Source organism: Haliaeetus albicilla, chromosome 3 (assembly GCF_947461875.1).
Source record: "Haliaeetus albicilla chromosome 3, bHalAlb1.1, whole genome shotgun sequence".
NCBI classification, from domain to species: Eukaryota; Metazoa; Chordata; class Aves; order Accipitriformes; family Accipitridae; genus Haliaeetus; species Haliaeetus albicilla.
The window spans coordinates 10198222-10223214 of NC_091485.1; the positions used below are offsets into that span (position 1 = coordinate 10198222).

The following is a 24993-nucleotide window of genomic DNA, read 5'->3' on the forward strand; positions in this document are numbered from 1 at the left end:
AATGGCCTAAAGCTCAAGTACAACGCAACCAAGTAAAGCAACAGACATCTACTTTCATTTACAGCTCACAAAGAGCGATGTAGCTGATGACAAAGAGTTTCCACGACTGCACAGACTCTGAGTGAAAAACGAGCAAGACCTTCAAACCTTGATGCCAGTAATTTGCTTGAAGCTGCTGCACTGTTTAGGGTAAAGAAACTACCTTCAGCTAGCAGTAGGTTTCCTGTTGTTATTATTTTGTTTGCTTACAAGACTCTCTAAGGCCCTTAGAATGGTTAAAATCCTGTGGGCATTTCCCTAAAAGGATGTCTCTGCGCTCAGGCTAAGAGACAGAACAAGGACTACAAGCTACTATATCACCATCAGGCGATAAGGGGGACTAAGCTGATGAAATTCACTAACCACAACACCTTGTGGACTTCACAGTTGCAGTAAATTATTTTCTGCAAATGAGAAAGCACAGGTAGCCTTCAACACATTCACATATCGGTGTATCTAAAATGTGCTGTGGCAAAATTAAATTCTCTTCCACACGCCTGCCTAAGAAAGGAAGTTTGTTTGATCCCTCCCCTTTCAGGATCAACATCCTCACCCCATCGGATTATGCATTCCATAAGCTTATTGCCAATGGAGGTCACGAACACCATGGAATCAAGTGGCCCAATTCCAAAATTTAACTCTCATATTCATACCTCATCACTTCCTTACAGTCTATGCAAGCAATCACATCAGACTTTAACATTTCTATGCATTTTTCAAATCAGAAGAGGAGAAAGGGCAGGAAGAGGACATGAATTCTGCTCAATTATTAAAAGACAGACCATCTCTTGTTACTTGCAAGAATCTTGCCTTTTGTAATATCTGATCCGAGTTTTATTCAAGCTCCTGCATTGCAGAACACGGAAGAGAGAAGCAGAGAAGAGAATCAAACAAAAACATGCAACTCCATATCTGCAACCCAGAATTTATAGTTAACATTTACAATGAAACATCATATCAGAGACTTAGAAGCATTTGTTTGCAAGCAATACATGATAAGGGTTTTAGAATGAGGAGTTAGACTGAATAGACACATCAGTATAATGACTACTACACACATTATTGTGTTCTCATAAACAATTAAAACAATTAGATGCATTTTCCGAAAACTCTACATAAAAGCATTAAATGCAAAATGATCCTGCAAACAAAAAATTAACTTTTGCTCTCTTTTTGCCTAGGATTAAAATCATACGGATGGGTTTTAACACTGAAGAACTGTTAATTAAAGACACGTTCAGTGTTGTATAAAACATAGAAAAGAAAATACTGTGAGTATTCCCCAAAGCCTGAGATCATACAATTCTAAAACAATGTGATACAGTACTAGGCAACTCACGCAATGCAAACAATTAGCACACTTTTGTTAGAGCACTGGTTATACAATAAACACTTGGCATGTACTGTACTTTATGGTATTTAACCCGTAGGCTGTTTAGAAAGTCCTGTAATTAAGCATCAGCAGTGGTTAACATAAAGAGACACTTTGTTCCAAAACCCACTTTCTGTATAAAAATTTCTACTTACCTTTGGAACATGGTATCCAGAACACACTGTATTATTTCAAACACCTTTCCTTTAAAAATCACAGGCTACTGGGTGGCAGATTACACATGCATCCATACTCATGAATTATATGCAAATACAATGTATATGTTTGTATACAGTCACACACACTCCATCAAGCTACAGATGGGAAAAGCAACAATCACCAAACAGGTTAGAGGGGGCTACTCTAAGAGACTGTTTAATCAGCCTCTATGCCCCTCCCATGTTAGTAACTGAATAGGGAAAACTCAAAGAGGAAAGTAAGAATGAATTTAGGGGTAAAAAGCCCTCCCTAAAAGGAGAAAGTCAGACTGTATGTTACTGCATATACTGCTAGCTATATAATCAAGATGCAAAGCTTGGCTGTGCTAGGAGAATGTTGTTAAGTGATCCAGCATACGCTCACATACTGCTGAAGTACTGTCCTGAATTAGACGCTGCTGCTAAGTGCAGTCATGAAGTTCAGTGAATAACACCAATTGCTCAATTTACTTCTGGCATCAAGTTATACTTTCAACAGTGCCTGGTAAACAGCTAAAAATATTACTCTGATGCATTCTTCTTCTGCTAGGCAATACTTTTTTTTTGGGTCCTGTCCTGGCAAAAGTAAGGTCTGTGTCATATCCTGTCAAAACACGACAAAGCAGAAAAGCCAAATTTTGCTTGCTATTTGCAAGGATTATGCAGTTTTCTCTCCCATGTAAAAATAATACACAGCATTTTTATTTTGTTGCTGCATAATCACCATTAAAAGAATAGTGATTTCCTTATCTGGTTCTAATGGCTGTTTTGTGGTATGTTTGACAAGGTGTACCAGCAACACAGAAGTACTTGTTCCTTTGTGTTTTCAAAATACATCTTTTGGCTGTGAGATTAACAAAAACACAGTGAAGTTAGCAAAAACTCTTTGTTGTTGCTTCTGATTGTTAGCCAAGATTTGAAAACTCAGACTTTTTTTTCCCTCTCCACATGCAGGCAGAAGGTTTTTTTAAGAACCCAGGTATTTAAAGCTACTCTGTAGTTGCATCCCACAGATTTCTATAAGCATCTCCATATCAACTGCTCATCTGTTGTTTGTAAAATGTCCTACAAAAGACTGAACAGATAGCATTAAATGCAAACAGTATATGTTTGAGCCATCACATGACAAAATAAAGTTGAAGGCCCCCCAAAAATACTTGTTTCAAACAGCAGAGCTTCTAGAAAGTCAATTCCCTCAAATTTTTTCTTTTGTTTGAGTCAAATCACTTCTAATTGTCTTTTGAAAGAATTAGATATACCTTGTAAAGAAGAACCATTTACTGTTTTCTATACAGCTTAGACAATAGATCCACATAGCTTACTATCCTGTCTTCAACACAGGTCAGCAGAAGATACATAAACTTTACTGTTGGTTTAATATGATTACCATTAAATCCTTTACACCCATTAAAACTGACAGTTAATGGCACAAATACAGATTAAGTTTCTTATTATTTCACAGTCCTTCCCCCTTACCAAGCTGCAGGAATGGGATCTTCAAAAAACACTGAGCAAATAAAGCTTCTACAGTATCAGCTGGAATCACATCTAATCAGAAACTCAGAAAATCAAAGTCCTTACCTATCATATCATAGCCTTCCAAATGTATGCAAGATTGGTTTTGGAACAGAGAATATATACTGCTTTTGAAAACTACTAACCTGGAATGCCACACAGGTCTTGGACATAGAGAGAAGGCAAAATCCTGGGGTTTTTTTAATGGATGGGAATTTTTATTTTTTTTTTCACTTCAGCTTCAGACTCTCTCCTTACCTTCAATTTGTCTTGAGAAACATGGTTAGTGTATCAGAATCAAAGTAAAATACAGGGCTGGCTCATTTTGTCCCCAAATACTACACAGTGACAAGACTTCATTAACTATAATAAATGACCTGTAAGACAAGTTTATCAAATTTCCCACAAAAGCAATTCCAAAAATAAGGATTTGCAGCCAAAATATTTCAGCCCAAAGCACTTCTCCAGAATTTCAAATTCCCTGAAACAGGAGTCCTGAATAACTCTTCTGGTTGTATCACTTACCAACTTTATATTTTACTTCACACAGAAGTACCAGTCAAAGGCAACAGGTAACAAAAAGTAAGGAAAATCAGTCATATTTTCAGGACTACATTTATTCTAGAAATACATATAATCAAGAAATGAAAACATATATTAAAGATCAGAGCAGTAAGTCAAAACCAAAAAGCTTCAGTTCTTAAGTAATCTAAATGCATCTACAATGAAAACATTTACCTGCTATTAGCTTTTGGAGGGTACTCTTATCTCCATTGACAGCAGCAGCATGCACTTCAGATGCTAATGAGGAACTACTGAAGAGGCAGTTTGCTGAAATATTCATACTCTTTCAAGGTATTATCATAGGTCAGATTTGCACCACCAACATTTTTTTTAGGAATTCAGTTCTAGAAAAAAAAACCAATAAAATAGAACGAATTTTAGAATCAGTCATTAAAATTACTCAAGCAATGCTAAAGAGAATACACTTTTCTGTTGAAAACAGGAAAGAACAAACACGTTTTTTATTTAATGGATTAAATCTACCTCTAGCCAAAATTCAACCAGAAAAAGCCTACATTAAGGAGATATATACCTATATATATACACCTATATATTTATCTACAAATCCAACAGACTGTTCTTCAAAGTGTTGCTGTGCATGCTTCAGTTCAGTAACCACTGAAGTTTGTTATCAAGTATCAACTTGATATAGTCTTCCGGTACTTGATATCTGGTGGTATTCTACCATGATGGTCTACGGACACATGCAGGACAAGATTTATAAGTTGCAGCAGTATCTTTTATTTGACCAAATGGCATAACTCAAACAATCAGATCAGCTTTCTAGATCGTAAGTGTTCTTCAAACCTGAACAGAAGTGGGAAAACGCGTAAGAAAAGCCACAATGAATTAGACCAGAAGTCTGGCTCTAAATCCTGTCTCAAACTGACCAATGGTAGATGCCAAAGAACAGAGCAAATATATATGTTTATATAAAAAAATTACATATATGAATTTATATATATGAATATGATTTTTTGTCCCCTTCTTCCAAATACTCTGCCAATCTACAATTATTTCTAGTTCAACCACTTCCTGAAGTGGACTTGGTTTCTGTGTATTTAGTACTTTGCAAATTCTGCTTATTTTTTAAATTAATTTCTCTACTATGAACATGTCCAGTCTCCTCTTAAGATTATGCAAACTTATAGCATCCACAACATCCACTGGCAAGCAGTTCCATGCCACAACTGAACAGTGTACGTACAAACTGCTGGCTTTCATCTGCCTTGTCCTGGCTCTTGCCATCTGAGGGCTCTTAATCCTTGTACTGGAAGGGACAGTAAATAAACAATTCTTATCCATCAGAAATTATTCTACAGACTTTTAACATATCCTCCCCAATCATATCTTCCTCTAGCTGAAAGAGTCATAGCTTACTTAGCTGTTACCCAGGCAGCACCTTTTCTGTATGCATGACCATGCTAATTGCCCTTTTTTGGACCTTTTCATGGTTCTGTTCCAACCCTTTTGAGATGGAAAGAAAACTTCACTAGTTATGGGCAAAGTGCGGATTTATGCAGTGGTACAATAGCATTCTCTTCTTTCTTCTCTATTTCTTTCCTAAATCACATCTACCACTACAGTTGCCTTCCTAGCCTCTTCTGAAATGGAACTGCTACCTTTGCTGAACTACCACTGCCTCAAGATCTTCATAATGATCAGCTCAGGTCCACACACTGTTTTGTGTGGACTACATATTGCTACACAGCATCTGTTGTTATTAAGATAATTGCAGATGCATACATATCAACATTGAGGGGAAATGTTATTAAAATACCAGAAAAACATTCACATTTATGTAAAATGAAGTGAAAATTTCTACAGCAGGTATTAAGCATGAAGTAATAAAGGTAAAGGCCTGTACCTGAAAAAAAAACCCCAACCCAACTCAAACCAAAACCCCCAACTTAATACTCTAATATAATTGTAGACTCTTCTTCACAAGCTCCAGACTTCCTTGGAGAGCCAACAAGAAAATTAATACAGGAAGCTTCATGGCAAATCTGATCAGTTACTCAAAGAACATCTGCACAATCATGGTATCAGTTCACACCACATCCCTGGAATAAGCACAAACACAGAACCATGTGGTTGTGCAAACCTGCTCAACAACACATCAATATACTGCATCCACTCTACATGAGAGCACACAGATATAATTCAGACATTGTCTAAAGTATACCACACAATAACTGCAGACTAAGCTTTTAATACACTAGTGTCTAAACTGCTGCTTCTCCATCTTGTCCTCAAACAGCCAAGCACATGCTATGCCACTTCTTACAACAGCTAACAGTATCACTGGACACTCCTTTCCTGAAGTCTGAATGGTTGAGTGTTCATGAGCCATGAAAGCGGGTTCACCATGTTCTTAGAAATATAACCTTACCTTTCAACCTCTCTCCCCTACAAAAACTAGTAATGGTGTGACAAGAAAGGCATGAGATGCTGGTTTCCTTGAGTACATATACTAGAACTCCTTGCTACTGAAACGCTTCCTTGCTTGTGTTCATGGCTCTCCCTCTGCCATCTGTCGGTCACTTCAGAACCAGGAGTAAGTACGGTATTGACTAACTTTATCACTCCTTAAAGAACGTGTGTTATGGAAACGTGCAATGGCTTGCTACACTTTATTAAAGCAAGCAATTTCCCCGAACCCAACTTTTGTTTCAGGCACCCCTATAAAATTATTTCAGAAATCACCCTAGTCACCCAACAACCAACTTGCCAACACCAAGCATGTATGGCATTTGTACCTGTCTCAAGTGACCAGTTATTAGACCACAAGAGTCACTTGCTTCTACACCAGCACTGGTGCACTCTGTTGAGAATGCTGGTGCAGAAGCGTGAGGACGAGCTCCTCACATAACTTTATGATCTGGAGCCACTTCTGGTCATTTGAAACCTATGGAACAACGTGATCCTATCCTACCGCTCTCCTCTTCTTCTGTGAACCTCAGAATAAGATGAGAATGATGATGTTCAATATCTCTTGGAAGTCATGAATGCTTCCATCCTTAGTGAGTTTGGTGAACCTCTCTCTGTTTCAGAAAAGACATCAAACATTTTTTTTGACACACTTGTTTTACCACATAAGTAGGTGATCCTTCCCCTAATGAGAAGTGTGTCATTAATGGGTTCATGGCTTTGCTGACTTCTAGGAGCAGAGAACAGAAAGGACTTCAAAGAGTCTAATGCGACAGGACGTTAACAACATTTCCACTTTTAGAGGATATAAGACAGGCTAGTGGTGCCATAATACACCACAACAAATTACAGAAAAGCTCAACTTGACTTGGTGCTTAAGAAAGTGGAAGAAAGTGGAGATGCATACGTGACAACGCAAGGTAAAGCTTACACAAGCCCAAAAACACTCTAAGACGTAAAGCACAATTGTTTTAGTTTTAGCATAACAGCCCTTCAAACATTCCCAGTGCTAGCTACAATAGTTTTCTTTTAAGGAGGATAAAGAATATGCACATCCTTCAAAATACTTGCACCATTCTCTGCATCCCAAGTATCCTCTGCTCCTTGAACAAAACTGCTTTTTTGACTTTTTAGGGCACATAGTTGATATGTTTCATTCAAAGCTACACTATTCCCCCCAACCTAGCAGTATGGCTTATGCTTTCTGTTATCTGCTCTACATTATACTGGATAAAAGCAGATGAGGCATTTCTGCTTCAGGCAAATCTGAAGAAACGAAAAGGGACAACATGAAACCGAGTGTCAGTTACAGTGTTTCCCCCCAATTAACTATTACATTTTTCTCCTCGGTTATTTCTACAGCTATATAAATTTGCCTGCTATATGAAGGAAACAACAATACTCAACTGCAATCTGAACAGGAGGAAAGAAAGAGAACGTAAAAGGCTGCAGAGATGGATCATGTGCTACATAGTTTAACATGCACCTGGCATACAAGACTACAGCTTATTTTGAACCTGCCTCCACCTTTTCCTCAAAAGCTTCCTCTGGGTACAGATAAATACATCAGGACTCTCTACATTACTAGGTGGACCTATATGCACCATTGGAATTTTACACTTGTTGGAATTTTAAGATACTAGTTTTATTCCCCAAAGTTACCACTGATGTCTTTTCCTCCATTTTCTTTACATTTTACCCTTCCACAAACAAATAAACTATAATACAAAACATCCAGAGGCAGCAGTGTAAAATTCAGCAAATACTGAAGAACTTAGTAAAGTGCCAGAAGCACCCCAATTACATGAACGATTACTTAAAACTTACTGCATACAGAAGAGAATTATTAACGAAAGATGTTCATAATTTCCAGAGGAAAACAAGAGCCACATCTGCATAAAGTGTCAGTAATCATACAGGTGAGAGAAGCAACCAATTACCTCTACAGCAATTCTCAGTACAGTACCATAACTCCATTGAAAGAGCTAATTCTGTATCTGAGAAATTCTGAAATATTAAGAGGAACTATAAAAGGAAAATATGTAACTTTCCTCAGATAAGTCTCTCATGTATACGAGAAACAGATGAACTGGTATCTGGAAGACTTGTTTGATAAAGATCCTCATCAGCAGAAAATGAGGTATTTATTCACAAGGGATGAAAAACAACAATAAAAATCAAGAAATAACTACAAGGTCTGCTTATAAAAAGTGACATAATTGACATTATCTGTAATATGCATTTTATTGCTGGAATCAAGTAAATAATTAACTTTTTCTTCTTTAAGCTAACATGCAGAAAATGATTAGCCTTGTCAAGTCACCTGAACTGAAGGGACAGTCATATGGACACCAAGAGCTCCTCAAGGTATGTAAAATTTCACACCAAACTGTGGTAAGTCTACTTTGCATTACACAGATAATCAGAATCACACCGTTTTTCTATTCAGCAAAACAGGAGTTTGTTAAAATTTAAACAAGATCACTCTCTCAAATTTTACCGATACAGTTTCCAAGTGAAGAATGAGCTGCTATGAAAAAATATCAAAGTATTTTTCAAATATGAATTAATTCAGAAGCTAAGACATTCATTCTACAGATAGAGGGGCACAGGTTCTTAAGGTAGACATAGCAGAACTCATAAAAGTTAAAGTTCCAATTTCAGCCTATAAAAAAAAGACACGATTTGTGTGTATATATAGGTGGTTGTGGCTCATGAAACTGACAGACCAAATGATTTCTTGCAGGGTCACACATAAAGTCTGAGCCTGCCGGGCTTTCTTTGAAGCCAAATTGGGCTCGACTTGCAAAAAGCTGATGTAAAGGATTTTCTTTTAAATGGCGTTATGCCCCATTTCACTCCTTACACTTGTGTACATACTGGAAACATGAAGCACGCCAAGTGCAGCTTTCCATGATCTTTTTGAGGCAGCTCTGCACGGTCTCAAAGCACATATAAGCTGTAAGGTCCAAAGTTTTACTGGAAGAGGATGAAGCGCCACATTTTAGGTGTTGCTCCTTTTCAGTATTTAGAACTCAGGAAGCGACAAAAAGCACAAATCTGCTGAAGCGTCGAGGCATAAAAATGAATGATGACGTCCCACTTCAACCCTATTAAGCTGAAATTGCCCAACCCTCCCGCGCCAGCCGCTCTGCCCCCTCACGCAGGGCTGCCTTCCCCCACTCTGAGGAAACGAAGACCCCCCCCCCCAAAGGCGCACAGCGCCCAAACACCCCTCCATCTTCCCTACACCCAAACCCGTTTCCTCAGCCCCGGCGGCTGAAGGGCCGAGGCGGGACCCAGCGACGCCAAACTCATAATACGTGGAACAACTTTCCACGGCCGCCCAGGGGTTTGCCCGTGTCCCCGCCGAGCCGCCTCACCCACCACCCGGCTCGGTGAGGGAGCTGCCCGCGCGCTTCCCGCCACCGCCTGAGGGCTGGCAGGGACCACTCACCCCCCCGCCACAGACAGAACGGCCCCCGGGACCCATACCGAGCCCCAGCGACCGGGCAAGAGCGGAAGGGGCTGCGGTACCGCGGGACACCCCACCACCACAGGCGGAAAGGGTTAACCCTGCCCCGCCCGAGCGGTGATGGCGGCGGCGGCGGCCGCCGCCTCCCTCCCCCCGCGCCTCAACCGCGCCCCGTAACTCACCTCGACCCCACCCGCCTCCTCATTGCGCCGCCACCAAGGCCCCGCCCCTTCACCGCCCGGGCGGCGCCCCAGTGCGTGGGCAGGGCCGCGGTGCGTTCTGGGATCGCTCCTGCCCTTCGCTCCCTCGGGCGGCGGCGGTGGCGGAGGAGGCGGTTTAGGAACTACGCTTCCCGGCGTGCACCGCGCCAGCGCGGGAACCCGGAAGCGGAGCGGGGGAGGCGGGGAGCGCGGGGGCCCGCGGTGGAACTTGCCCGGGTGTTTCCTGGCGACGGGGGAAGTGAGGCGCCGCCGCGGAGAGTGGGAGCCGCGCTTCTCCCCCCTCCCGGGCGCCCGATCTACCATGAGACCCGCCATCTTCCCGCTCCTGCCTGACCCTGGCTGCCTCTTCCTCCTCCTCCTCCTCCTGGTGAGCTGACCGGCTCCCCCCAGCCCTTCTTCCCTTCCCCGCCGCGGGGGGAGCATCGGCCTGGCCTAGGGCGGCCTAGGGGTAGCCGGCGTCCTCCCGCTCGCCCCGTTTCTGGACGCCGGGAACGTGCCTCGGGCCGGGCGGCGGTCCCCGGTCCCGCCGCGGTTCCTCGCCTCGCACCTGCCCGGCGGAGGAGGGGAGGGGAGCGGAGGGAGGCTGAGGGGCGGCTGCGGGAGCGGCCCCGGTTGGCGGAGGCCGGTGTTGTGGCCGAGGCCGATAGGCTGCGGACCCGGAACGGGCCGGGCCGAGGCTCGGGAGCCGGCCGCGGGCCCCGGGTAATCGGCCTGGCGGGCGGCGGGGGCTTCGCCGAAGCTCGGCTTGCCGGCCGCGGAGAAGGCCGGCGTGGCGCCTTCCTTCTTCAGGAACCCAAGAGGGGAAGCCGGGGGGGGGGGAAGCGAGCGGCCCCTCGGGGGGTTAGCGGGAGCCGCCGCTGCCGGGAGGGAACGGCCTTAACGGTGCCTCTGCGGAGCCCGCTGGTCGGCCGTGGTTCGGGAGCTGCCGCCCTTAAACCGAGGGGAGCGAGGTTCCCCTGCCTGCGGCCGGTGCGGCCTCGCCGTGAGGCACGGCTTGCAGCGAAGTAACCTCGTCCGAGCTGGGGAAAGTTCCCGAGCTGTCTTGCACCGCCGTCACGTTTATCTTTAGTTGTCAGGCTACAGCGTTATATTCTTTTTTTAAGGCTGGCGTTACATGCGTGACCTAAGCCACCTCTGGCTTCGCGCACACACGCGCAGAGAAACTCAATCACTGGTGCGTGTGTTTTGTGGAGATAACTTGTCTGTGTTACTTTTTTTTTTTTTTTTTAAACAGGCGGATGTAGTGATTCTTACTTTCCCAGAATTGTATTGGGCCAGATTCTGGGCCTTTCGTAGCGTAAGTGACTTGCAGAGCTAAAGGGGACTTGTGTGAACAAGTTTAATAGGATTTGGTCTTAGGATACTAATGTGTTTAATCAATCTACTTTAGACGTTTGGAGGAGTAAAATTGGCCAGAAAATGAAGGAATAATTGGAGGTAGAGGTAGACAGAGCTTTGGGGATCGAAAGGGAAGTGCGTAGTAATATAGCTACTAATGAATGAATTAATCAATAGAAATGTGAGGACAAATACTTATTGAACAGAGCAAGCGCTTGTTATCCCTTTGAAATGTGCGCTTCTACCTGGATAAGCGCTGGTTATAAACTTGGTGCAGTTTCAGGGTTAGTAAGTATATGTGAGTGGTAGGGTTTGAAAAAACACATTTGAAATGTTTATCTATAGATGGCTATTTATAGTGTGTTCGCTCACTATATGAAAGACTAAAGTGAAGAACCTAGTATTTACCAGTTGCATCTGTGCCTTAAAACAACAAGGATGTTGATTATGCACTAGGTTGTTTTTTACCATTGTTTTAAGTACAGAGTCCAATGAGCAAAAACAAGAAACGTGTACTGTTTTAAAGTCTCATTTGAATGAACAAGTACAAGTTTGAAAAAGTGGTCACGAGTTGATGAACACATTTTTCTTTCTTCATGGTACAGTTGATCAATGCAAATCTAATATGCATCAGTTAGATCTCTGTGTGCCAACTACAAAATAGGAAATGGCTAAGATCTGAAATTTCCCCATGTTTTAGTTGCTGTTTCTTTGTGTATGGGTCACTGAAACCAATTCTAGTGTGATTATAAAAGAACTGTATTCATAAAACCTCAAAAAGAATACAGGTCAGAGTTGTTTTCTAAAAAAATAATTACGTAAAATGTTATATCTGTGTAATTCTTCAGCATTGCATCAGGCGTGGCCCTGTGTTGTAAGGTGCCTAGTTACATACTTGGATCATTCCAATGAATCATTCCTCGTAGCAGATTTGTTATGAGTTTTGGAAAAGTTGTCCTGAGCAGACTGGGAGTGGGAAGGGATCCTTTTTCTTTAAAATAGCTGAAAAACTCTTTTACGGAGTAAAAATGGTGTTTTCTCGTGGCATTCTGAGAATCTGGCAAGGTGTACCAGATTAGCTTCAAAGTTCTGGTAACTTTGGTTTTTTTGTTACCAACAGTCATGAATACTTAAGACCAGCAATGTAACCGTGTTCTTGGTTGGTAAGGTTTGGGAGAGCCTTCTTCTCTGCATCCAAAGGATGTGCCATCTAGCAGAGCTTCTTTGAGCATGGCAGTTGGCATATTTTGTGGATAAGTGAGCTTGTTAGTGTTACATCAATGGTTCCTAGAACAGAATGCAATGATACATAGCTGTGAAAACAGCTTACTAAGCTGGTCTTGCTTAGTAATAGCAATGAAGTTAAAAGAAATTATTTACATTTCCAGACTTCTGATAAGTATATTTCTTTTCTACATGGGGAATTAAAATGCTGCCAAAGGAAGAAAGATACAGTGTCAATATCAAAAGAAGTTCCTTTGTCTGAATAAGTTTGACAGTAGAAGATCACTAAAATTTTAGAGGGCTTTGAGTCTCACTCTATTCTTCTCCCTGGTCTCACTGAAGGTTGGGTAGCTAGGATGGAGATTGCAGCGCAAAGCGTTACAGGGATACCTGCCAGTCCCTGCACAGCCCTTTTCCCTTCTAACTTTTCAATCTCACGTGCTAGCATTGTACTGGGCCACTGGGAGACGAGAAGGACCTGGAGAGAGGACGGGGAGAAGTACAGGCTGGCATGACCCCTGCCTCTGCAGCACTGGAGCTGAGCGGAGGGGTGAGCAGCGCACAGCACAGGCTGTAGAGGATCATGTACAGCCGATTGCAAGACTGGAGTAAGAGATGCATAGTAAAGTCATGTGGCCCCTTGTGCTTGCAGATTAAGATGTTTCTGCCATGTTGGTATATATTGCTTAATGCTGGGTAGGACAGATCTTTAAGATGAATCCAGGACAGTGGAATAAAAGCTGATGGGACAGTGGCTCATCACATTCTCCTCTAAGGCAAGGTGTGGTTCTTTGTCTTTGCTCTAACCAATCATTCTGTATGTTTGCCTCTACTTGCAGATGTGTATGCTTTGCCTATAAGGAAAATTCTAGAACAAGACACTCTGTTGCACATGCTTCTTTATGCATATGTTTGAAAGACATTCGTCATACTACTCAGTACTCCGCTGGGAGGCTCATGCACAGTGTCCCTGAGCAATAGATGTGACTAGCGGAAACCACCAACTGATAGTGAGGGAAATGAAGGGGGAAGTTCTCTGTGGGCTTTTTGTTGTTGTTGTTGTTTTTTTCCCTTAAACAACTAAAAGGATTTCCCAATTCTTCCACTTCAATTTATTAGGTTTCAAAACACCACTACTATACCTTTACTTTGTACCTTGTTTGGAAAGCTGTCATGGACAAAATGAGAACACCTACTTCTTAATATGTTTGGCAACGTGTTTGGAAGAGCATATTTGTCCTCATATTCTGAGGATGTGAGATGTTGGAGTGTTTTCTGAGTCTTAACTAGTTTTTTAATAAGTAGTAGCTTCTTTTCAGTTGGGGTTATTATGGAAGCCTGGTGTATATTCCATTTATGATTCAGGAGCCCCACAATCTAGGTATGCTCTTCCCTATAAATTGATGCAGTTTATCACTGCCAGATAATATTTAGTGTTACAGTTAGTCTTACACTATAATGTTTTATATTTAGTGAAGCTTTCAAAATACTAGTTATATAGCAATGCAATTGCAGCTGTTAGGAGCAGTAACTTAGAAGAGGCACAAAAGTCAATGAACTTTTGAATTTCCTATGTAACTTTTAATTGGAAAAATTACTGTAGGGTAATATTTCTGTTTCTTATTTTACTGCCACTGCCTTTCATGTCTTGTTAATATGACACCAAGTACCCAAACAGTGAAAGTAAAATAAAATAAAATTGTCTTTTAACTTAATGTTAAATACTGTAGTAAGTAGTAAGTTGCCTGAAGAGAAGTTGAACACTCTGTACATCTTACATATAGAGCGTATTTCTACGCATTTGCCTCTTTCTGCGTATGTGTTAACAAACAAATTTTGTAGCCGGGAATCCTGCTCAAAATGTAATATTCTGAATTTGAGCATTAGTCAAAGGTTGTAGTTACAGGCAAATTTAGGCCACTGAGCCTTGAACAATGAAAGGGGTTCCCTCCAAGAGTAGCCTGGGAGTTCTGATTTGTTCATCATCTGTTATGACCTCTAAAGAGTGAAATAGTAGTTAACTGAGGAGCTTTCCCTAGGTTGGGGTGGGGGGCCAGAAATACTAGGGGATGCTTAGACTCTTGCTATGAAGAAGAATTGCATTCTTCTTGCTATGCCATGTGATGGGCAAGTTTTCTGTTTGGAGTCTCAGGAGGGAAGAGAGGAGGGAACTGAACTGATTCTTCAAACTGAAGACTCGGACAATGCTGGAAAATGTATAAATGAGTTATTGACAGTAGGATGTCACAGATTGTATTGCTGGCAGCTGAAGTACTCTGTAGTGACACACTCCTTGATTTTCTTTTGATATCCTTACCATTCTCTTCTGTAGTCTGCTTTGGGTTTTTTTGGCAGGACACCTTTCTTAAGCAAGAGACTGGTCCTCATACTGCTTTCTTGGGAAAGCACAATTACCACTGGTTATTCTTACACATGCCCAGCAGTTATCCCCTGTGTTTTAATCAAGCCTATTTCTTTTGAAAGACTTAAGGATTATATGGTGCTGTTCAGGAGGACCAGTTGTTCACCTTGCAGGCTCTTTTGTAAGCCTCACTTGTCTAGTTTCCAGATACTTTGTTTACTTAAGGGGAGGGAGTTGTCTCATGTGAAAAGCAAGTATACAAATATGCTGTAAATTTTATACCAAAGCTTCTTCAAAAGCTCGTCAAGTGAGTCTGGAGATACATTCAAGTAATATGTGCTTCAAAAATTGAGTGGTTTTGGATGCAGTAGCAATACCTTTTTTTTTTCCTTCTTTTTTCATTTTCCTCTTCCCCCCCCCCTTTTTTTTTTTTTTTTTGAGAGTGAGTTCTCCAGTGATTTAGAGGAGAAACATAGGAACATTTAGGAATGTTAGCAAAAGCAATATAGGGTGTAGATGTCAGCCTAAGGAATGTTTTCTTCCAAAAGAAGCTCTCTAAACTGGAGAGAGCTCCCCTGAGAAGCAGAGGAGGGCAGGTGCATTGTAGAGAATTAGGAAAGGAAAGTGAGATCAAATTTCCATCAGAGTTCTGCCTTTGCACTTCTTTCCTCCCCCATATGTCTTCATTCATCAGAAGCATGCTAACCATTGGTAGAAACATACGTAATTTTCCTTTTCAAAACTGTTAGTAATGTCAACTGCTCATATAATCTAATTTTTTAAAAAATGTTCATAACTGAGATTTTAGAAGTTTGATTAACTTCAATATTATTTTTTTTAAATTTACTGGCTCTCAGGTATTTCATCTTACATTGTTAAGGGTTATTCTGTAAAGCTATTGCTATACTCAGCACTAACTCAGAATATTTTTTTCACTGCCAGTTGATGATGGTGTATTTCTCCAAACCAGCTGTAGGACCCTATCCATATTAAATTATACTCTGGTGATTACAAAAAAGTGACAAGGTATATTGCAAGAGAGTTCAATAATTTTTCCTTTTTTCATGTATGCTACTACTGAGAAACTGACAACCCTGATAATACACCCTTAAAGCTAAGAGCCGTTCATACCATTAAAACATGTGCAAAGTTCCAGTACTGTGCCCTCCAGATAAGCACGTGTTACTTGCAGCCTCTTCTGGGAGTGAATCAAACCTGGAAGCTCCTTCACATGCATGCACATACACCTTTAATCTGGTAGTGATCCACAAGATCTGCTCTTTGTGTAGCTGATAGAACATAAATGTTATCTTGGCTGCAGTGGCACTAAGCAAAATGCAAAGTGCAGTGGTCTGTCTCTTAAACCATACAGGAATTGAAATAGCGAAAGTAGTGAGGACAGAACATCATACGTGGTTATCTAAATACAGGTGCTCTATGCATACCTTCAGCAAATAACTGGTTCCCAAGTAATTGCATATGCAGTACAATGTTTCTGGTAAACACAGCAAATCTCCTGTTCGTCTGTTTTTATTGTAGTAAATGTTTTGGGTTTCTTCCCTCCCCTTGTTTCCTGATCTACATTAGTTTGGAGTACTGAGAGTCTCACTGTATTTACCCAGTAGAGTCAAGTTGTAGAGTTTTGGGTTTTGATTGCCACTGGAAGTTTGATCAGTTAAATTGGGAGGGGCCTCTAAAAGTCATCTGGTCTTACTTCTTGCTTAATGCAAGACTAACTTAGATGGGGTTGCTCAGGGTTTTTCCCAGCTGAGATTTGACTGTCTCCAAGGATGGAGGTGCTACAACTTCTCTGGGCACCTGTTTTAGTGTTTGATCAAAACCTTGTTGAAAGTTTTACTTGAAAAATCTACTTGGAGCTGCAGCTTGTGTCCCTTGCCTCCTGTCGTATCACTGTGCATCTTTGAGAAGAGTCTGTCTCTGCCTTCTCTATAACCTCCAACTAGGTCGTTAGTAACAGCAGCAATAGCTTATTCTTCTTAAGGCTGAATAAATGCAGTTGTCTCAGCCTCTTCTTCTAGACCCTCTTCTCCAGCCACTATTCATCTTAGGAGCAATCTGCTGGATTTCACTCCGATATGTTAATGTCTGTCTTGTACAGGCAATCCCAAAGCTGGGCAGAATCCTTCAGATGTGGTCCCACAAGTGCCAAATGAAAGGGAAGAATCGCTCCCCTTGGTCTGCTGGCTACACTTTTGCTGATGCAGCCTAGTTTGCAGTTGTCTTTGCTGCAAGGGGCATGCTGCTGACAACTGTTCAACTTGTCCCCCAAGACTTTTTGTGCAAAGCTGTTTTCTATCTGGGTGGCTTCCAGCCTATACGGGGTTATTTCACCCGGGATGCAGGACTTTGCCTTTGTTGAACTTCATGAGGTTTCTATCAAGCCATTTCTCCAGCCAGTTGAGGTCTCTCTGAGTAGCAGAGCTCCCCTCTAGCATACAAGCCACTTCCCCCACTGCAGTATCCTCAGGAAGTTTGCGGAGCGGGCACTCTGTTCCATCATTCCAGTCATTGGTAAAGACAAACCTTCTTACATCCAGTATTGAACTGGAGAAACTCCATTAGAGACCAGTTGGACATGGTATCTTTGGTTACAGCCCTTTGAGCCCAGCAGTCCAGCCACCGTGTCACTCACTTCATAGTTCACTTATTCAGTTCATATATCACCAATTTAGGTCTAAGGATACTTTGAGATACTATCTCAGAAGCTTGCTAAAGTCAAGGCAAACAATGTCCAGTATTCTCCCCTCATTTGCAGAGCTACTCATCTCACTACAGAAAACAGTCAGATTGATTTACTCTTTCTAAATCCATGCTGGATGGATGTGGCTTCTGGAAAGAAAATTTGCCTCCATAATGCTCCTGGGGACCCAGGAAATGCATTTTGTCTGGTGGCTCTGTGTATGTCTAACTTGCTTAAGAGCTTTCTAACTTGGTCTTCCACTCATGTGGTAATGCTTCTCTTCCCTGGTACTCTACTACTAGGCTCAGACCTCATCAGTAGAAAATGAGACAAAGATGACATTGGGTAGCTAAGCCTTCTCCGTGTTGTTTGTCGCTACATCCCCTGTTAGTTAAGCAGCAGGCCTACAGTTCCCTTCATCTTCCTTTTGTTGCCAGCATACCTGTAGAAACCCTCTGTGCTACCCTTAATATCCCTCTCTAGTTTCAACTCCAGCTGAGCTTGGGCTTTTCTAATTTCCTCCTGCCTGCTCAAGCAATGTTTCTATACTCCTATCAGATATTTACTTTCTTACCTCTACCTTAAGTGTACTTTTTAAAAAAAAAACAAAACCAAAAAACTCATCCAGAAATTCTCTGTTAACCCATGTAGGTCTTCTGTCATACCTACTTTCTGCAGAGTGGAGTGGATTGTTTTTGTGCTTTGAAGAGGTTGTCCTTGAAGATCAACAGGCTCTTATGGGCCCTTTTCGCTTTCAGAGCCGTGTTCTATGAGTGGACTGAATTGTTATTGAGACCTGAGTGTCTTAAGCTCTTGTCATCTTTTTTTTTTCTGGGTTCTGCAAGGTACATTTTTCTATTAAAGAATAAGTATCGTAGTAGGTGGGAATTATTGTGACACCATCATTGGTGAGCTGTATCTGAAAGTTTCATCAGCAGTGGTGATGAAATGAAGCACTGGAGATCCCAATGGCTTGTTTCCTGGAAGAAGTAGGTTACCACATTTTATGTGCTGGAATGTGCCACCTGCTTCACTTTGGGACCAAAAATAAGAATATGCTAACCTACAGGGAGATTACAGGTATATGGTTTGCTGCATTCAGTTTCAAAGGAAGATACTGCTCTATGGCATCCGATTTCTTTAATCACTGAAACTTTGTATGCTAAATGGTGTTCATGAAACAGGAACCTGAGCAGAAGGCAGAGCCCTGGAAATAGAGTGTAGTAAATGGCCTGGTTCCTTGGCATACTTTTTGCAGCCTATGTCTCCTATCTTGCCTGGCATTAGTGATTCTTGCCAGGTTTCTCTGTGTGTTTCATTGAGGTGCACCCGAAAAGAGGAAAAAAAAAAGTAGTCTGTAAGGATGTCAGGTTTTTTTGTCTATTTTTATAGATTTGTGAAGAGAAGTGGGGAGAAGAAAAGCAATCTAATCTCTGTTGTAAGATAACTGGCAGTAAAGCTTACATTTCATCTCCAAGTGGATTCGTGTGGCGATTGGGCATAAACATGGAGAGAACTTGTTCATTAGGAGCTCTGCAAGGAAGTATTTTGAAAGGCAAGGAATAGGTGCCCATTCCAATGGTCTCAAAAAAGAAAACAACAGCTGTGATAGTGTTTTGCTGTTTCCCATAGCTGTCGTGATTATGAAGTGATGATATAATTAACTTTCTCAAAAGCTTCACAAAGGGAAAGCTTTTCAAAGATGTATCCACATTTGTAATCCCAAGAAGAACATTTTGTTCCTTTAGTCACTGTCTATCACTTCTGTCTCTTATAATTTATTGAAATCCTCTTTCTTAAATCTTGCTGGAAACACTTAGCCCCTAAATTCTTTGCCAGTCCTAGAAAATTATGGATTTTCATAAAAGTGTATATGAAAATCCTTTTTTTTTTTTTTTTTTTTCTTCTCCCTGTTGAGTTAATTCACTTGGGATTTTGGACAGAATGACTGAAAGACAAATTGGTTGCTTCACAAAGGTAATTAAGACAGTATGTGGTGCAGGGGGTGAACAGTTAGGGGTTCTTTCCTACTAATGATCCGTTAATTAGTGAAGGGAGCTCAGCGAGTATATGGGCCTTGCAGGAATTACCTTTGAATGACATTTAAAACTACTTTGGTTAAGAAGGTATCATTGCAGGGGAGAGAGGCCTTCTTTTTTTTCTTTTCTTTTTTTTTTTTTTTTTTGTATTTTTTCTGTCAACATAGGCCAGCAGAATTTGCTAAACCACTGCAAGTATGTACATATAATTAGTGTTACACAGCTATTAAAAGTTAGTTTAAAATAAGCCAATACACAGCTGTGATACCTTGCTGCGGATTTTGGTAACAATTATGGTTGCAGCAGTCCTCTATGTTGAGAACAGTAAGCTCACTACATGGAGCTGGTTAACTGCAGAGTCAGCGTGTCTGATACTTGCTACCAGTTCAAGCACTGCACCATGTGAATGTGTTAATATTATTTTTAGGACCAGTCCGGAATACTTGCTTGAATATTTTTGTGGGAGTCAGCCTGAAGCTGGCAGGGTTAGTATTCCTTGGGGGAGGTAAACCAGCAATGGGGTATCTCTGTATCATGTTTTGTGCATTTCAAAGTATCTGTGGCATGTGTCCTGTTGTCTGCATTATTTACTCTTCTGCTGTCCAGAGTTATCCAGGATAAATTGACTGCATATGTGCAGGCCCTTAGCAGCTGTTTAGGGTAGAAAGAAAATAGCTCCTATGCAGTCTGAAACTAGCCGCTCATTCTTCAAGCTACGTGCAGCTGTGGTCCCAAAGGTGAATTTTTCTCTTCAGATTCAGGCAGCATTTCTTTCATCAATGTTCTTCTGTAGACGATAGCCAATGGATTAATTGTAAAATGTATTTCTCCCCCCCATTTAAATTGGGAGATTTTTCCAGTGCCAACATGTCAGTTAGAATGCAGCTGTAGTAGTATTCCTATTACTGCTTATTTGGAAAGATTTTACCCCTTATCTTCTCAGATGTCATTTTAAGATAGCAAATAATAAATACTAACCTAAAAAAATTGAGGCAAGGCATTTATTAGAGACGAGCTAATAGATTGCCGGTGAGCTTTGATATACCTTGATTGCTAGTTTGCATGTGTAGAATGGAAGTTTGTGGAGTGTGCATCACAGATTTCCTTGGAATGAAGAAAAGAAAATAATTAAAGTAACATAAATTTAGATGATGTTTTAAATGGATTTATTCTAAAGTTCAAAGTTCTGATGTTAAGGGAATGGCAAGCTGAGGCAACAAAACCCCATTGTATTTTAGAAAGTTTATAATTTTGAAATCTTAAGGTGTTCTTACTCATTTTGATTCCTCAGAAAAAGAGGGAGGAGCACCAGCAACACAGGACTGAATCTCAAACGGTTTTAATGTATGGACAAACGCTTCATATGCCACAAACGGCTGTTTCACAAAGGTCTGTAGCTGTCTTTTGATAGTTGCGCAAAACCTTAACCTCCTGCTGAAATATTAGGAGGTAATCTGAGGAAATGTGGCATCTCAATCATGCTGAAGAAAGAAAAAAAAATCTGTAGCACAAGCAGGGTCTTAGTGATATTGAAAGTATTATTGCTAAAGGCTCTAGATCTGAGGTTAATAAATGGGGGTGGTTGTGTGCATATTCATGTGTGGGTTAGTTCTGGCTGAGATTGCAGGGCATAGGATGACCATGTAATGCTAAAACTGGAAGAGGGTAAGAATTTAACTTGAACTGCTAATTGTCATCCGTACATTTGCTGCTCTGCGTTGGGAGTGTTGCTCTGTTGTTTAGTTCTAATTGTCATTGCCTTCAGTATCAAATAAGGATGAGCCATATCAAGCTGGCTGTCCTTCTATGCTTTCAAACCGATTTTGTTATTTGGAAGTACGAATAGGCAGCAGCACTAGTATGAACAGTACAGTCGAAACCACGTTATCAGAGACTGGTTTGTCCGCTTGTCTTCCCTTACGTTGACTTCAGAGTGGCAGTTAAACCAGTATGCTTTGCTTTCCTTTGGGTGGACTGGGTGAGGAGAATGACCCTAGCTGTATTCTTAAGTATTTTGTTTGTCTAATTGTGACTTTTACTGCCTTTTTTTTTTTTTTTTTTAAACCCAGTGCCTCAGCTGCATAGTTTAAAGCAGTGTGGATTGTGCACCTCTGGAGTTGCAGGATTGTGTTATTTCATCTATAAATGCTGATAAGAATGTGAAATGGAGATTTCTCTAATGTTGCATTTCCGTTATGCCACCTGACTGCAATTTTATCTAAATTGATTCTTAGGTATTTCTGTTATGGAGGGCTAGTTTATACAAGTTTATGATAGCCCTTGTATTTGTATTTGAGCAGTTGGTTTTGGTAATTCATACCTACTTTTAAAACAAGTTCTAGCCTGAAAGGTAAAACTGAACGGGCTTGTCTTTGCTTAAAGCCTCCTGCCTTTCTTGATACTGCAGAGAGATAGGAAACTTGATGTTTTGGAGCAGAAGAGCGAAAATGTATTCAGTATTGCAAATAGCTTATATGGTTAATAAAAAGATAAGCAGCTAAAAGTGAGTAGGTGTTAAAGTTGAGCATTTCGGTTGAAATGAGTTGATTTTTGTCTTGTTGAACAATAATCTCAATATGTATTAAAATCTACCAAAATAGAAATTGTGTGTTGTTATTAAAGCAGTAGAATGTGTGTAGGCACACGTGCGTGGAAAATTCAGTTATCCACTTCTACATTCAGTCCTTCAGATTATTCTAAGGTAGCAGATGTTCACGTGACATAAGAAATAACTGTTTCTCGTGAAAACACTACATCTACTTTCAGTTTCTTCCTCTAAGATTATGCTTTAAAGGAGAGATTCTGAATTGTGGCCACTCCTTCCACAGAATACCATAAAAGTTTTGGTTTCATTTTAATATCCATTTTCATCACTAGTCCAAGAATGAACAAAACATACATATATATATATGTGTGTGTGTTATTAAAAAAAAAATTCTCATTTCTTGTTCTGCCGTGGCCCAGTGTGTAAAGACAAGAATAAATGGCACAGGAAGGCTGTAGAAGATCATAATCACAGGATAGTATGTTGCTTTCTATAATGATCCATGTGGCTCTCGAAACACAGTTCCTAATAAGCCTTCTATTTAGACTCAACTATTTATTTGAAATGACTCACAATTTCTTCTCTATTGCTATGCATCAAAATAATTTCCAAAGTATTTTAAGTGCAAAAATGGCTTTTACTTTTCTCAATACTTTTCTGTTTGTGTTTTAAGATATGATTTGCATTTCAAGGTTACATATGTGATCTCTGACTTGAGGAATGGAGTTACAATCTCCAAGGTTTAAACTCTCTACAGTGAATGTTTTTGGTAATGGGTTTTACGTGTAATAGCAGTGGCCAAAATAGAGAACAGGCCTTTTTCCTTGGCTTAGTGAAAAGGGGCAGCAAACTGTTCTGCTCTGCTAGCCTTATCAAAGTTTTGACAAGCTAAGACTGAGCTACCCTTTTTCGTGTTGATGGATCACAGCTTTAACAAGTTCAGAAACTTCAGGGTGCTGGCTTTCATATAGAGCAACAGCTGCTTAACTTGCGGTAATCATTTTGGAAATTGCATTTGTATTTTATGTGCTTTATTCCTTCTTGAAAGTGAATCCTTGTGTTGTTGCCAGATAATCAGAGCAATTGGTAGATATGTAAAAGAAAGAATGAATTATCAGAACATGAGGTTGTGTTTTCTTCCTAAAAAGCTGCACAAATTGTACCTTTTTTCCAGGGGAATTTTAGCTTCTTGTGTAAGAGAAGAAGGTTAGTAAATAAAATATCTAAAGATTCAGAGTTTCCAGTAGTTTCCTGGGAAGCTGAATTCATGGCTTTAAAGCTGTGAAACAGGCTTTAAGGTAGGCTCATATTTCTGAGGACATGGAGCACTCTAAACATTATTCATTAAGTAATACAGTTGTTCAGACACCTGTTTACATCTTTTGTAGGGATATGTACTCTGTTGCCTCTAAGTGGATGTTTAAGACAAGGAAACCAGTGCCTTATGGCCCTGACTGGAGATTGCTCTTTTCCCTTCAGGCCAAGAGAAATAACTGCAAATTAGAAATAGTTCAGCTGAAAATAAATTACAGGTCTTATCTCTGTGACTTTTTTTTAGACATGCGTCATGTCATTTTTTGAGCCCTGAGTTAAACATTTCTATAAAAGACAATGATCCATAGGTTTGTGCTGAGCTTTAAAATTGTGTTTGTGTGCATGATTCTGCTACTAACAGCTTTATGGAAAAAATGCAATGCATTGAACTGCATGTTGTGATAATGAGGTTTAATTTTCATCTCTGCAATGGATTTTTTGAATTAACTTCTTGTGTCTTATAATAGTTCATAAACTGTTGAGAGGTTAACTTGCCCATTTTTCTGGGAACCTTCAGTGCTGTGGTAACAGGCCATTGAGATATCTCTGTGGCTATGAGTGCTTCCCAGTCACACACGACAATCCTACAACTCCTTTGTGTGTTAAGTTCAATTGTAGGAACCATTAGCTGTGAGGTTTTTTCCTGATTTGGAGTGTCAAATCAATATAATTTGGAATTTCAAAGATACCGTTATAAATTGTGAAAAAAAATTTTGTTGTTTCCAGCATTTTCATCGGCAAGAAGTTCTTCAGTATTAATAATACATGTGCCTACACCAAGTATTCCTGTCAGACACTTAAAATGGGAGTAGATGGCAAGATACGTGGAGGAAAAAAATTGCACTACCTCTTTTTAACATGGTGGTCTCTCTACCTAGCTGTGTGCAGTTATGGCACTGTTTGGCTAAATCATTATAAAATTGGACTGTCTATCAAGGCTAAAGAAATAAGTTTACTTTTATAATATATGTATTATCCGTATTTCAGTTCAGTTAGATTTTTGTCTCTGTTCTTGTGGAAGTTAGTAGCTGCAATCCTTAAATCTATTTTCAGTAGCTTCCTTTCAGTGTTTTAAATTTCCCTGATTAAATTCAAGATAATGGCTCTTGAGAGGAAAATAATAGGAAAAGGATTTTTTGGTCTCAGTTTAAAAATTGCTCTGAACACTTAAATATAGCTCAGAAGTGATCATTATTTAGTGTTTTGAACTAATATAGTTTTGTCTCATAGTCTTATAATGAAGGTAGTTTACATTACTAATAAAAATCCTGCTTAATCAACAGGGATGGCAGTAGTTAGTCTAAATTACGAAAATGTTCAGGCACGGTCTGGAATCAAGTGGTGACAATTAAGAGTTGAACTGCTCTCACTGAGAGGGTGAATAATGTCCTCTTTTTATTTTTCCCCACCATTCTCTATTTACTGTTATCTCTCTCTGCTCTGAACTTTGTGGTTCATTATAGGGCTTCTGGGAACACCGCCAGCGAGATGCTCCTGATTGATGGTTCTGAAGCCAAACTTCAGGGGCTCTTACAATGTCTGTCAGCTTTGGCGTTGCTGTCTCCCGGGATTGCTTTCAATTTGTATCATCCTACAGCAGGCTGTAAACCCGTCTGCTTCCTGTTGTCCAGGAGTTTAATGCAGACCTCAGAGCAGC

General features: G+C 40.6%; 2 protein-coding genes across 3 annotated transcripts in view; one reads left to right on the top strand and one right to left on the bottom strand.

Moving 5' to 3' along the window:
• INVS (inversin) overlaps positions 1–9851 on the bottom strand; it is a 99311-nt gene extending 89460 nt beyond the window's left edge. The window contains exons 1-2 of one of the 2 annotated variants that reach the window (XM_069778809.1): positions 9775–9851; positions 3862–4031 (exon numbers count right to left, since the gene is read on the bottom strand). In XM_069778809.1, the coding sequence (XP_069634910.1) occupies positions 3862–3967 (106 nt within the window). In that variant the 5' untranslated portion in view covers positions 3968–4031; positions 9775–9851. Of the gene's footprint in view, positions 1–3861; positions 4032–8997; positions 9252–9774 lie in introns of those variants that run through there. The other variant, XM_069778810.1, reaches the window with a different exon arrangement.
• Positions 9852–9910: 59 nt separating this feature from the next.
• ERP44 (endoplasmic reticulum protein 44) overlaps positions 9911–24993 on the top strand; it is a 54570-nt gene continuing 39487 nt past the window's right edge. The window contains exon 1 of the mRNA XM_069778814.1: positions 9911–10180. Within this exon, the coding sequence (XP_069634915.1) occupies positions 10115–10180 (66 nt within the window). The 5' untranslated portion in view covers positions 9911–10114. The remainder of the gene's footprint in view (positions 10181–24993) is intronic.